This window comes from Brachyistius frenatus, unplaced genomic scaffold, assembly GCF_029030835.1.
Source record: "Brachyistius frenatus isolate BFR_SWC_R1_liver_20210118 unplaced genomic scaffold, ASM2903083v1 Contig_110, whole genome shotgun sequence".
Taxonomy (NCBI): Eukaryota; Metazoa; Chordata; class Actinopteri; family Embiotocidae; genus Brachyistius; species Brachyistius frenatus.
The window spans coordinates 779,724-792,800 of record NW_027210709.1 but is presented as its reverse complement, the minus strand read 5'-3'; the positions used below and the strand labels follow the sequence as shown (position 1 = coordinate 792,800).

The 13,077-nt window shown below is 43.0% G+C and overlaps 2 protein-coding genes across 2 annotated transcripts; one reads left to right on the top strand and one right to left on the bottom strand.

Annotated features, from left to right (window-relative positions):
- Positions 1–174: 174 nt before the first annotated feature.
- dipk1aa (divergent protein kinase domain 1Aa) lies at positions 175–7,059 on the top strand. The gene is made up of 6 exons (XM_069712428.1): positions 175–613; positions 5,301–5,435; positions 5,590–5,697; positions 5,800–5,976; positions 6,082–6,213; positions 6,345–7,059. The coding sequence occupies exons 1-6, from the start codon at positions 560–562 to the stop codon at positions 7,023–7,025; spliced, it is 1,287 nt and encodes a 428-aa protein (XP_069568529.1). The 5' UTR covers positions 175–559; the 3' UTR covers positions 7,026–7,059.
- A 2,282-nt stretch (positions 7,060–9,341) lies between these two features.
- On the bottom strand, positions 9,342–12,559 carry rpl5a (ribosomal protein L5a). Its single transcript, XM_069712427.1, has 8 exons — positions 12,497–12,559; positions 12,061–12,130; positions 11,849–11,964; positions 11,614–11,748; positions 11,216–11,418; positions 10,611–10,788; positions 9,707–9,795; positions 9,342–9,516 (listed from the first exon to the last, which is right to left on the bottom strand). The coding sequence occupies exons 1-8, from the start codon at positions 12,497–12,499 to the stop codon at positions 9,414–9,416; spliced, it is 897 nt and encodes a 298-aa protein (XP_069568528.1). The 5' UTR covers positions 12,500–12,559; the 3' UTR covers positions 9,342–9,413.
- Positions 12,560–13,077: the final 518 nt, after the last annotated feature.

Genomic DNA, 13,077 nt, shown 5'->3' with positions numbered 1-13,077 from the left:
GTTGGGTTTGGACATGAGCAGTGATGATTGGTCGGGGTTAATCTAAGCATATCACGGTAAACCAATCACAGAACGAGTTGGGCGGGTAATTCCGTCGCCATCCTAGGAAAAAAAATATATTGACCCGGTCATCTCTTCAGAGTTATGTAAAACGACGTGATGGTATTAGAGCTGGATGTTTGGCAACAGTGGCTTGACTTTGACACACATTTTTTTGTCAGTCTGCTACACGGCCTGAAAACTCAAAAACGTTGACGAACAAGTTGCGCCTGCGCCCTGCACCTACTTTTTTTTTTTTTTTTTTTCTCCCAGTTTGAGGTATGTTGCTTTGCTTGAAAATCTGCAGCTGCTGCAAAGAGCACAGGCGCAGGCAAAGTGCAATATCAGGACAACACGAGCCGACAGTCCGGGGCCGTGGATCCTACAGAGGCTGAGATCGGATGATTTGCAGACATTATTTCTTGTGCCAGTCGTATGATGTAGAAGACGCTTTCTCCCGTGTCTTTTTGATGATCTCTCCCTCAGCCTGGTCCACGTATTGAGATGATCTATTTCTGTGATGGCGAAGGGTCTGTTTCCACGGGCCTGGGTGAAAAAGTCCTTTTACTTTCAGGTAATGTCGCTGTTCAATCTTTAATCTGTGAAGCGGATTACAGTTGTGGTTGAAATTAGCTGGTCCTGTGTGTGTAATGGAGGTTGTCGTGGTCTCACATCAGACTGACAGCTGGCAAAAAAAAAAAAAAAATGCACCCCCTCGGGCTGCTCTGATGGGCATCGTGGGTTGTCTCAAAATACCTGATGAATGTGTCTGCTGCTGAAACAATAGGTGGACAGCTTTTCTGCTGACCCAGAGGGGTTAGTACAGAGCAGAGTGCAGGCCTGTTACTGATTGATAACATATCAATAGAGATTGGTAATTCCTTAAACCCCAATCCAGACAGAAATCTCAGTTTTGATCGCGCCATCTCTCATCATTTTAAGTATTTATTATTTTTACATTTGACTAAAAAGATGCAAAGACTTACGCTCACAGTTCCTATTTGTTTGATTGCCCTCACACTGCCAGAGCAGCAGTAATCATTTTTGGTTGGATAATAAAGGTCGAACCTAATGATTTTGGGTACCAGTCCTGCACCAGTACTGTTGCATTGCAACATATACAGACAATAGATCAGCCAGTTTAACTAAGCTTTGGTGGAGCTCACAAGGTGAAACATGTTTGACTGAGCTTGGATTTCACCCAGCTTCACCCACTGTGGCATTATGGGACGGTTAACTCAACAAGATCTTTCAGAACTAGGCAACATCGCATCCTTTATTTGTTAAAATAGTTCTCACACCTCTACACACATTCACATTCAACCACAACCTGGTTTTTAGGAGGGTTTTTTTTTTTAGGTTTGAGGTTATTCATACAAATTTAAAAAAAAAGGTTTTGTGTGTGTTGGTGCTAAGACTTGGATTTTAGTAATCCTACAGTGGGGAAATATAGTGTGTCATTTGTCAGGGTTACTTCTGTTCACATTTTGCAGCCCACACAGCTCACTTTCAAATCAGTTAGTACCTTTGTATTTAGATAAAAGGTCAACCAACACAGATAACGCAAACGGGCTTATCAAATCTAAAAAGGAGTGTTTTTTCGGGGAGCTGCAGCTTTGTGTTGACACACTAAAAGGTGTTGGCAGAGGCAGGGGGACCAGGTCTGTTACAGGACACCAAGGTCCACAGGGTTGTTCAAAGCAGAAAGTTTACCAGGTTGTCTGACTTTACTAAGTGAAAACGAGGACAGTTTTTCTTATCAGATTTGAGGATTTGTTATCCAGTTTATTGCAGATTCTGGACTGCAGCCGGAAACCCTCAGAACAAGACTTGATTAAGCTCAGTGAGCCACATGAAAAACAGTTTAGTACGAATTTCATGACTCTGGGATCATGAGCTATCTTTTATGCAGTGTGCTGGATCAGTGACAACTGAGGTGGCACAAACCTTTGAGGACAGCCAGCTCTGACCTGAGGAGGTTTGCGGGCTTCTTACGAGTGAATGGATAAAGACCAAACTACAGGCCTCCTTCAATACTTGTCAGTCTACATGATATACAGTACATGAAGAGGTGATACTGCAGGTCTTTTGGCTGTGCTGCTGTGAATGGACCATAGGAGGTCAATACTTCATGAGGCTTACTGCTGGGTAACTGAATCAAACTGTTGACAAGTGGTAACCCTACAATTTGCACAACTCTAACCGTTTTACTGTCTGCATTACTGATTATCAGCTCCCATTATCATCAGTATTACTTGATTGCATGGACACTCTTTGCAGTATCTCCATTGAAATGATTCTTATTACAGTATTCAGACACCTTTTTATGGGATCACGGAAGTTGTGTCACTGACAGACTCTCCATGTTAGTTTCCAAGGAGGAGGAGACACTGTAAAGGACCGCTGGGATTAATAGAGGATTAAACTCTTTGCTGCCTGGGTTTCACTTCTTTAACTTTTAAGGCTCCATCATGTGTGGTCGCTGACACCACTACCAGACAGACAACCAGCACACATGACTCAAAAGTCACTCACCTCTTAGGACTGGTGTTTTTTTCCCACTGTAATGTCTGTGTATGTTTCATGCACGCAAAAAAAAAATCCAGAATTTCTATGCAGAGCACCTTCATACATGCTAAAGGAGTCGGATCTGCTAGTAATGTGGACTCTTTGTGGTCCCCTGATAAACCCTTTCCACTCCCTAGGGGTCCACTATCTGTTCATCTCTTCAGGACACACCTTGTTTAAAAACAAGGCAGCGCTGCAGGGCAGACATCTAACATGAAGCAGCTCCTAAAGCTCAAATAACCTGCTGCAGTCAATAAACAATTTGATGAAATGCACCAAAGAGAACGGGAGGCAGGAAATGTATTGTTTTCCTCTACCCACCCTATTTTTTTGGAGGTTATTTACCTGTTTCAGTAGGTCAACTCGCACGACTTAAAGAATCAGACAGTAATTTGACCGACTGTCTGTGTGAATGCGAAGCAGATCCTTTCATTTCTGCTGCAGTTTGTGTAGAGCCACAACAGACAGATCTTCTGTCCTGTTTATACACCACAGTTATCACAGCACATCAAAGATTAAAAAGCCCTTTGACTCGCTCCCTGCCCCACCGGCTGCATATTTTGTTGGTATTTGGAAACAGTGCTGTGGCTGAAAGAAAGGCACACGACGCTGCCAAAATACACACACACCATAAGCTGTTCCTGCCATTTGATCAAAGTGAGAACCAAAACTACTTTATCCTCCCCACTGCAGTTCGAGTCCTTGGAGAAAAACTAACTGCAGTTTTGTTTTGGTAAAAGTCGAGTATTGTGACTGACGCAGGCATCGTGACCTAAATTCTTTTCACTGCTGCACTTTGCCTCCCAGCGACTTACTTACTTTAATTATTTACTCTCTGTTTGTACTGCAGAAATGATCATCTCATTAACAGATCTTTCAATCAATATACAATTCCGATAAAAACAAATATCTCTTGGGTAGCTTATCATAAACGGAAGACTTAAAACTTTAGCTGTTGCTCTGAAGCACTTTTAAGACATCACATTTGGCTCCAGTAACTTTAGATAGTAAAGTTTAAGCACCACAAGCTGCTCCAGCGCTCGGCTCTTTTCCTCTTGCTCCACCATGTGACCAAGTGAAATGTTTTGTTTTCGGTCAAATGTGTGACAATCATTGAATTTGAATTAGAATTATGATTACTTTTGATGATCTCCTGACTCTTCGTGTAGCATCAATAGCAGGTCACAGTTTTCACTTGCAAAATGAAATATGTCAACAACAGGAGCATATCTTTGTTCCCAGAGTCCTATGTTCCCTAGTTCAGCCTTAATCTGTACCCGTAACTCAAATACACCCTTATTAAGCAAATACAGAGCTGTGGGGCTGTTTTAAGGTTCCCATTATGTGGTATTTAGAGCTAGAAACATAGGACAAAGACCCTGAGAGCGAAGGACACGGGGAACATGGGACACGGGGAACATAGACCCTGAGAGCTCATATGTGTCATATACTGTAAATCTGGGAAAGTCTGGTACTGGGAACGCAGGAAAGACTTCTCAACAACTATCAAATGAATTGGCTCAAAATTTTGTAAAGACATTTGTCATCCCCTGAATCCTAAATACTTTTTTTTGACTTTTCATCTAGCGCCATCATGGGGTTCCATTTAGTAGTTTGTTTTATAACCAACAGTACTAATGAAATTCCCATCAGCATCAGCTGTACCTTGTGTTTAGTCTTAATTAGATAATATTTGCATGCTAACCCTTGCTGATCATGAGCATGTTGACATTGTTGCCTGTGAGCATGTAAGCGTGTTGATGTTAGCATGTAACTCAAAGCACAAATGTTCAGCCTCACAGAGCTGCTAACACAACATGGCTGTAGGCTCTTCGCGTTGTTTTTCATTTGATTGTAGTTTAATAGTTACTACTACTGCATTTAATAACTGATTTGTCAGTTATTAATCATTAGCTCTATACAGAGGTTCTTGCTGTTTTGTATTATGCTGATGTATCAATTTCACATTGGACTCGGATTATTTTTGATTGGAATTTGTATTTTGTTATTTTAGAGTAAATGTTAATTCAAAAGTAAAGAGAAATAAATCATCAGTTACACACTGTGGTCTTTTCTGATATCTGGTTCATTTCTTCACTCAGCAAATAAGGTGTTTTGTAGATTTTAATGTTTTTAATGTCACTCGTGCAAGGTTTTTCTGCAGGAGTGAAGAATAAGTATTTATATCCCTGCAGTTCTGTGTTTAACACTGTGGAAAACAAGTTTTTGACTGCATCAAGTTACACAATGTCGCAGAAACAACAGGACGTCTGTTCAGAGGGGTATTGTAAGACATGTGATTGGAGCATCCTGTGACTCAGGCAGCAATTAATTTTTTTTTTAAACCAGCCATAATCAAAATGGCATGTCACGCTGGACCTACTAGACTTCCACCTCCAAAACTATTTTCCAGTTTAATGAGCCGTTGTTGCACATTGTGAGTTTCCAGACAGCCAGCACCTTGTTATGGGACACCCTATAGCTGTCACCATGGTGACCTATAATGTGATCAGGGCTGATTGTCTTTCCTGGATCGACACTCTCTCAGTGCACTATGGCTGTAGCTGCTACATGTTAATACAGGCAATACATGGGACGCTTCTATGATTTCACAATAAGGTGGATTATATTAATATTTTATTTTAATGATCTGGATCCATCTTTGTGTTTTGCCCTTTGCTGTCTTTTCACAGGCTCGGATCTCCTTTATGCGGGTGAAGTACCTGTTCCTTACATGGCTGACTGTGCTGGTGGGGAGTTGGGTAATCTATGTGCAATACTCCGCCTACACAGAACTGTGCAGAGGACACGAGTGCAAGAACGCCATTGTGAGAACAATGCAGTAATTTAGAAGTGATTGTGGTTATCTTCAAGATATAATTTGATTTCTGTTCAGCAATTTAAATGTGTTGTCTAAGAAAAGGCTAGTTGTGTTCTCTATTTAAGAACCAGAAAAGTAATAAAATACTGTCTTTCTCCAAGTGTGATAAATACAGGAAGGGAATCATTGATGGCTCTGCCTGCAGCAGTCTGTGTGACAAAGAAACACTCTACTTGGGCAGGTGTCTGTCAACGCTGCCAAATAACCAGGTAGGAGACTGTTGTGCTTTCCAACAAAAATTGTTCCAATCGTACCAATGACAACTGTGATTATTTGTAACGTTGCATGTTTGGCGTTCGACTGTTTACTAGGTGTACACAGGAAGCTGGGGCGACCACGATGGGATCATCCGCTGTAAGCTGGGGGAGGTTGTGCACTATGAGCTGGGCGAGGAACCGGAGCCACGGAGAGAAGCCCCCGTGTTCGACAAGCCCACCAGAGGCACTTCGGTGGAGAAGTTTAGAGAGATGGTCTTCAATCACCTCAAGGTAAAGGAGCATCGACTCGAATCATGAAAGTTTTGATGGTGCAGAACCGAGTTTTGATTGACTAAAGCCTGTAACTAAAGCCTCTCTGTCTCTTTCTTCCACCAGTCCAAACTTGGAGAGCAGGCGAACCTTGCCAGCCTCGTCAGCCAGATTCTCTCTGTCGCCGATGGCAACAGAGACGGACGGGTGTCACTGCCAGAAGCCCGTTCTACATGGGCCCTGCTGCAAATGGATGAGGTATAAAAAGCCACTGAATGTCATCAACAGTTTTGGCCACTTCCTGTGGCACCAACATGATGTCTTCTCTTAGCATGGACAAGTGTGTCTGCAGCTTTGTGGTGAGACAGATTTCTCCTCTGTTCTTTGAGGTGCTGCTGGGCCTGCTGCTCCAGGACCGTGGGCACACTCCTCGCCTCCTCGGATACTGCGGTGACCTGTACATGACAGAGCGTATCCCCTACGGGCCTCTGTATGGTTTGTCTCTACCCTGGCCACTTGTCTCCTGGGTGCCCAGTGGTGTGCAGCGCACTATAGACCAGTGGTTCACCCCCTCCTGGCCTCGTAAAGCTAAGATCTCCATGGGCCTGCTGGAACTTGTGGAGGACATCTTCCACGGCACCTACGGCAGCTTTCTGATCTGCGACCTCGCTGCAGCGCACTTCGGTTACACCGACCGCCATGAGCTGCGCCTGACTAACACTAAAGCGGTGGTTCCCGAGGACGAGTTCAGGCGTACCATGCGAGTACTGAAGTGTGAGACGGATGCCGACTGCGTGTACGGGGTGGACTGCCGAACGTCATGCGACCTGTCGCAGAAACGATGCAGGGAGGAGCCGGTCCAGCCAAACCTGGCAAAGGCATGCAGCACACTGAAGGACTACCTAATGCGAGGGGCGCCGTCAGGGATGAGAGAGGAACTCGAGAGGCAGTTGTACGCCTGTATGGCTCTCAAAGGTAATGAAGGGCAGATGAACATGGAGCACTCACTCATCCTCAACAACCTGAAAGCTCTGCTGTGGAGACAGATCTCACACACCAAGGACTCGTGACGACCAGAGGAAGTCCTTCTGAAATATCCCGCTCAGTTCTTCCGATAGAACTGAGCGGAAAAGATGCTGTGATTCAAGAGTAGCAAATTTATCAAAGTCCTTTTTATCAACTTCTAACACTTATGAATGGTCAGACTGATGGACCTACCTCCTCTATCCCCATTTGAAAAGTGTGGGGCCTGGAAAACTCGTTCAAACACGTTGATAAGACTAAAACAAACTGAATGATTGCATGCCGCCATCGGTCACACTTAAAACAATTCATACCAACACGTTATATTGTATTGTACTGTTCACCACAGTGGAATGTCACGAGGGCACTTGTAAACTGGTTTTACTGTTGTTAGTCTCATGGGCGGAGAGTATCTAATGCTGTTTCTACTACAAAATCGTGCTGATTGTTCGGGCTGCCACTGGTAATCAAAGACGACTGTATTCCAATAGGAAAACAAGGGTTAAAAAAAAAAAAATCAGTGACTGAGCGCCAGTTTTAAGTATAATTCAAATACACTATTTAAATATATAAGATAGAATCCCTAATGTTGTCAGTGTTGCTATCAAGTACCATATCGTGTACCTTTAAAGGACAATATCGAATATTTCCCTTTTTTTTAAACAAATGAAAGGACCAAAACCAAGTCAGCTCTTACAGATTTTCTACAGTCAGCAGCTCATCTGTGCAGCAAAGATATACTTACATTAAAAAATTTTTTTTTGTTAAAAAAGTAGTTATTTCCTAAAACATCTGTATTGCAATGTAGTTTCCCAAACAAGAATAATTAGTGCATTTACAGCATATTAATACAACAGAGTTTTGGGACCAACGCGCAGACCATTATGAAGTAAGAAGATTCCAATATCAATAAATCGGGTTATATTCTTTATTTATATACTGTATAGATGGTATATATACACTTTTTTGCAATCATCCCTTAAATGTGGTCACCAAACACTTTGGACACTTGTGAGTTATATAATACAAGCAGGATATTTTACAGTTTTATTGTCCACACTCACATCAGTGCTCTGAAACAGTGAACTTCACTGAGAATTTGATGATTAAAATCACCACACAAATAGAACAATTTGCAATTTACCACAAGCATTTTTTTTTTCTGCACTGTTTTGCAAGAAAAAGAGTTTTCATATCAGACAACACAACGCTGATACAGATATATCTGTGATAGAACTATATCAGTCAACCTCTAATTAACACTCATTTTAGTGCACCAGTCAAGTGTTTGAGTAGCAGGACGGCACTTAAAATGAAATCTACAGTTCTCATGTTCATCGTGATGAAAGGAATGTGGCTCACTGATGTAACAGTGCCAGTAGCACCGTGTAATAATGTACAGATAGATAACAAGATGTGATGTATTGAAGGCCTCGGCTGCACAGGTAGTAGAGTTGTGGGTTTTTGTCTTTTCAGGGGGTTGACATCATTAGTTGACATGAAAGATGAAGATAATTACCAAGAACAGCGTTAAACAAGTTCAGATTAGTGAAGCATTGAAGAAAAAAAACTTGAATTAATGAACGCAGGAATTGAATTCGAGAATCTGTAGCTCTGAAGCTGTTTGTGGTGGCTTTTTCTTCGTCACTGTGATGAACTGATTCTTAAGCTTCAGTATTCAAACTGTGTATCGGTGTTTTTCACTATGCTGTGCATCTCCGACCTGTAACCCCAGTGACATCATCAATGCTGCATCAACGACTCTAAGAGTAAAACTTATCAATGTATTTAATTTGTGAATGTCAGCCATTTGTATTTCTCATGGAAAAGAGCATTTGTGGTAATGTACTGAATCATTACTTTTGGATGTTACATCGCAGTGCCATAGATCATTTTATGAATGTTTACCATTGGTGGAGATATTGATTGAAACCTTGTGATCACATTCAATGCTGTACAAGAGTATTTCCCATTAACCCCTTCCAGACTTTGCGGAGATGAATTTACTGACATGTTTAACCACTTAAATGCACACGTGACCTGTACAGCACGTGAAGCTGTGGGTCAGTGCTGCTGTTTGACTTTTGAAGATGTATAAATGTTTACTTCTTTAAGAAACCAGCATGATTTTGCACAAAACTACAAACCACTTCACTGTAACGTGTCCGGACTCTTTCAGGTATGTCGGATTTGAAATACACCACGCTGTAAGCCGTTCTCATACCGAGTCATGTGGATTAAAGATTATCACAGTAAATATTGGTCATGGGTGGAATTTAAAAAGTAGGAAAAGCCGTAATGTTCCTGAAACCAGTTAACACATGAAATCGGTTTAACAAAGAATAGGGCAGACGGTCACGAGCTTTGAGTTTGAAATAAATTTATTTGTCTGTGATATGTGTTGTGTTCTCGCAGCACGGCGCCCTGCTGAGCCCCTAACCGTCCCCTTCTTCTTGTTCTTGTGCTCGTAAGAAGCTGGCCTTTTTCTGGGCGACGCGGTCCTTCCTCTGTGCCAGAGATAACTTGGCGCGATTCCACCTGCCGGAAAAGAGACGCCACAACAGCCCCATTAACATTCAGCACATCGGCAGAGAGAAACGTTTCCCTGCTCGGATCCTCTCAGTACAGCTATTCAATAGTTCGACATTGATTTGGCATTAAGTAAGAAGAAGTTACTTTCCTTGAGTGCCAATAATGCTTAGTGAAAATAAGACGATTAAGGACCCACCTCTTCTTCTTGACGTCTTTTTGGGGTTTCTTTTCGTGGACAGGGTTCGCTCTGATGGCGGCATGTGCTTTTTTGTACATTTCTTCTACCTGAAAACAGAAGCGACACCCATGTTATGTCGAAGCACCAAGTCGAGGCATTTCACTGCGTGGGGGACCATTTGTCTCGCTTCTCTCAGACCCGTCTTGAAAAGGACAGTAAACATCAGCTAATGCAAATGAAGGACCAACTACATTTTGCTCAGCGTGCTTTGTATCATCATCAAGAAGCAGAGAACCAGAAGAAAGTAAAAAAAAAAAAAAAAAAGAAGACATGTAGAGTGAGCAGAAGACTTCAGGTGAAAGCATCCAGAATGTGTCTTTCCTTTGTAATCGTGGTAAGGCCACTAACGATGAAGTCACAGCGGAGACGCAGCATTCATCTGAGCTCCAACCAACATGGTGGTGGAGTATGAGGTTGTTGTTTTTTACTGCTGCCACCACAATATGCGTGCTGATGGTTGAAAACTAAACCAACAGTATGAGATGTAATATTCAGTTGCAATGTAATTAGAACATTTTAGAGTTTCAAACTAAAACTCGTCAGCGCTCTCTAGTGGACAAATAATACAATTGCAACACTTAAAAATCAACTCGAACATGCAGTGGTTTCATGTTTAAAGTCCATACTTTACACTTCTCAAGTGATATCCATAAAAACACATGTGGTGTTAAGTATCAAAAACATCTAAATATCGCTTTATATTTCCTCTTTAAAGCTTCTCTCCAGACTTACTCAGCATTGGACAGGAAAACAAACCTGTGTGTGTGTGTGTGTGTGTGTGTGTGTGTGTGTGTGTGTGTGTGTGTGTGTGTACACTGTAGCCGTCTAAGAAGTGCCAAGAGTTTAAGAGCGGTCATCTTACTGTGTCTGCCGTGACTCCGTTCTTGATGAAGCGAGAGAACTGTTTCTTGTAGGCGTCCTCGTCCTCCTCCATCAGGTAGGACATGTAGTCGGCCACATTCATGCCCATGATGTGTTTCCGATGCACCTCTGCGTTGAACTCTTTGCTCTCAGTGTCGTAGCCGGGGAAGCGTTTCAGACTAGAGGGAGGACACGTCAAAAGGACAGATTCAGACATGCGGCGCCTCCTCAAGTTTGACTCCCTTTTTTTTCCAAGCAAAATTGGTTTGTTACGCAACCACTTCAAAAAGGTACAACAGAGGCTTGGTTGGGCTTGGGGCAATAGAGGTTTGCTCGAGTTCGTCTCGCTTCTCTCAGACCCGTCTTGAAAAGGACAGTAAACATCAGCTAATGCAAATGAAGGACCAACTACATTTTGCTCAGCGTGCTTTGTATCATCATCAAGAAGCAGAGAAGAACCAACAAACACGAGTGCGAGTTTTACCACTTTCATAAAAAGAGTTTACTTTTCCTACAGTATGCACTCAATCACCGCCTTTGGTAGGAAGTCAAACCCAAGCGCACATTTTCGTTGGCGCAAGAGCGCCTCCGTCACGTTGCACCGACCTGTGAGGAATCGCCAGTCCTCCGTCCACGGCCCCCTTCAGCGCTCCAAACACCTTGTTCCCTGTGGTGGTCCTGGCCAGACCTGCGTCCAGGTAACAGGTGAAGGCGCCCGGCTGGCCGTCCACGCTCTCCACGTTGAACTCGTCTCCCGTCACCTCCACCTGGCCCTCGTACACCTGGTCCATGCCGAACTTGTGCAGCAGCTTAAAACAAGAGGACACGTTTTTAAACTTCTGCTTTTACCGCATTTGAAATCTGGAGAAAACAATAAAAAAAAAAATCTGATCAGCAAAAATCTGTCTGCTGACATCTGCACCTTTGAGTGAGAGAGAGAGAGAGAGAGAGAGAGAGAGAGAGAGTGTGTGTGTGTGTGTGTGTGTGTGTGTGTGTGTGGTTACCCTGCGAGCCAGCAGCAGCCCGGTGCAGTACGCTGCAGCGTAGTTTGTGAGGCCTACGGTGATGCCATATTTGGGCAGGTCGTGAGAGTAAGCAGCACACACAATCTGGTCTCCTTCGATCTTTGCATAGGCGATCTGGACAACACAGACAGACAGACAGGAAGACAGACAGGAAGGGGTGAGCCGGGTCCTTTCTTGCAACATGCGAGTTTCGCCCCGCGTTTTAGTCACTAACCTGGCAGCAGATGTCCCTGTTGGAGAAGCGGACGATCATCCGGTACTTTGGGGTGTTGTACTTGTTCTTGTCCTGCACCACCAGGCGTTTACGGGCGAAGAAGTCGGTTTTCCCCTCTGGCAAGTCCAACAAGATTTAAAGTCAGCGTTTGACACAAGATGAATAAACTTTAACGCATGCTCAGTGAGAAGGTATTAAAAGCTGGCGCGTACCTCTCCTCCTCCTGAATTTGACCTCGTATCTCTTGAAGTAGGCCTTGCTCTTCACCACTTTGACGAAACCCTTGAGAAAAGGAGCGTGTTGAAATGTCAGCTGAGGCGCCAAACGTGCAAGATATATCACGTTACGTGTATGAAGCTGGAAGGTGTCGACGCTGTATTATATATATATATATATATATTTTTTTTTTAAAGGGCTTTAATTCGTGTTTTAACGCGCTGGTTGAGTCCAGCAGGTCAGCTGAGGTTTCATCAGCCATGAGCCGCCACGCTGGAGCACAGCGGCTAACCGGCCCGGGACATCCCAACAGCCGCAAACATCCAGCCCCATCTGACCCTCTGACCACTGGAAACACGTCCCTACTTTCAAACACACCTCGATACACTCGGACTGTCTGCACTAAGATGAATATGATTGTAATTTACTCACCATTTTGGGGCGATTTTTTTTGTTGTTGCTCCTCTTCCTCCTGAACGCTGATGGGGTCTCCGGCGTAGCGGAAGGCTGACGTTGTGATATTCTTGCAGGGAGTTGTATCGACTTGAGGCAGCGCCCCCTGCCGCCCCGGAGGAGAACCGCACACGCACCAACAGGGGGCAGCAGACACACGGCAGCAGGCCTCACTCGCTCTCTTCAACTCTGATTTAGTCAGGTGCTTTTTTCTTCTTTTTTTTTTTTTTTTAAATCACAATATTGATTAAATATGTGCTAATGAGGATTTGTTGTATAAGTTTAATTTTACAGAAAGCACAACGATGAGGAATTAGCTTTTAATTTGCTTTAAAGTTAACTTAAAAGTTATTTTAAATGCAAAAATAAAGAAGCTAGAATTTAATTAATTAATTAATTAAAATAATACAATTTACATTAAATTGTCATTATGATTAAACGATCCCATCATCACCATAATCCAAAAATGTTGTAGCAATGATATATTCTCAATTGAAGCGAGGGTAAATAAAAAGACTAATAGGTTAAGTCTTGATTGACATTTGTGTCCTTGAATCCAT

Bases quoted from the DNA above. Each gene is read 5' to 3' on its own strand.
- dipk1aa (XM_069712428.1), top strand. From the start codon at position 560: ATGGCGAAGGGTCTGTTTCCACGGGCCTGGGTGAAAAAGTCCTTTTAC. The intron at 614-5,300 runs GTAATGTCGCTG...GTCTTTTCACAG, and splicing joins AAAAGTCCTTTTACTTTCAG to GCTCGGATCTCCTTTATGCG. The intron at 6,214-6,344 runs GTATAAAAAGCC...CTGTTCTTTGAG, and splicing joins CCCTGCTGCAAATGGATGAG to GTGCTGCTGGGCCTGCTGCT.
- rpl5a (XM_069712427.1), bottom strand. The intron at 11,419-11,613 runs GTAACCACACAC...TCTTGTTTTAAG, and splicing joins GGCTGCTGCTGGCTCGCAGG to CTGCTGCACAAGTTCGGCAT. The intron at 10,789-11,215 runs GTCGGTGCAACG...TCCTCCCTCTAG, and splicing joins GGACTGGCGATTCCTCACAG to TCTGAAACGCTTCCCCGGCT.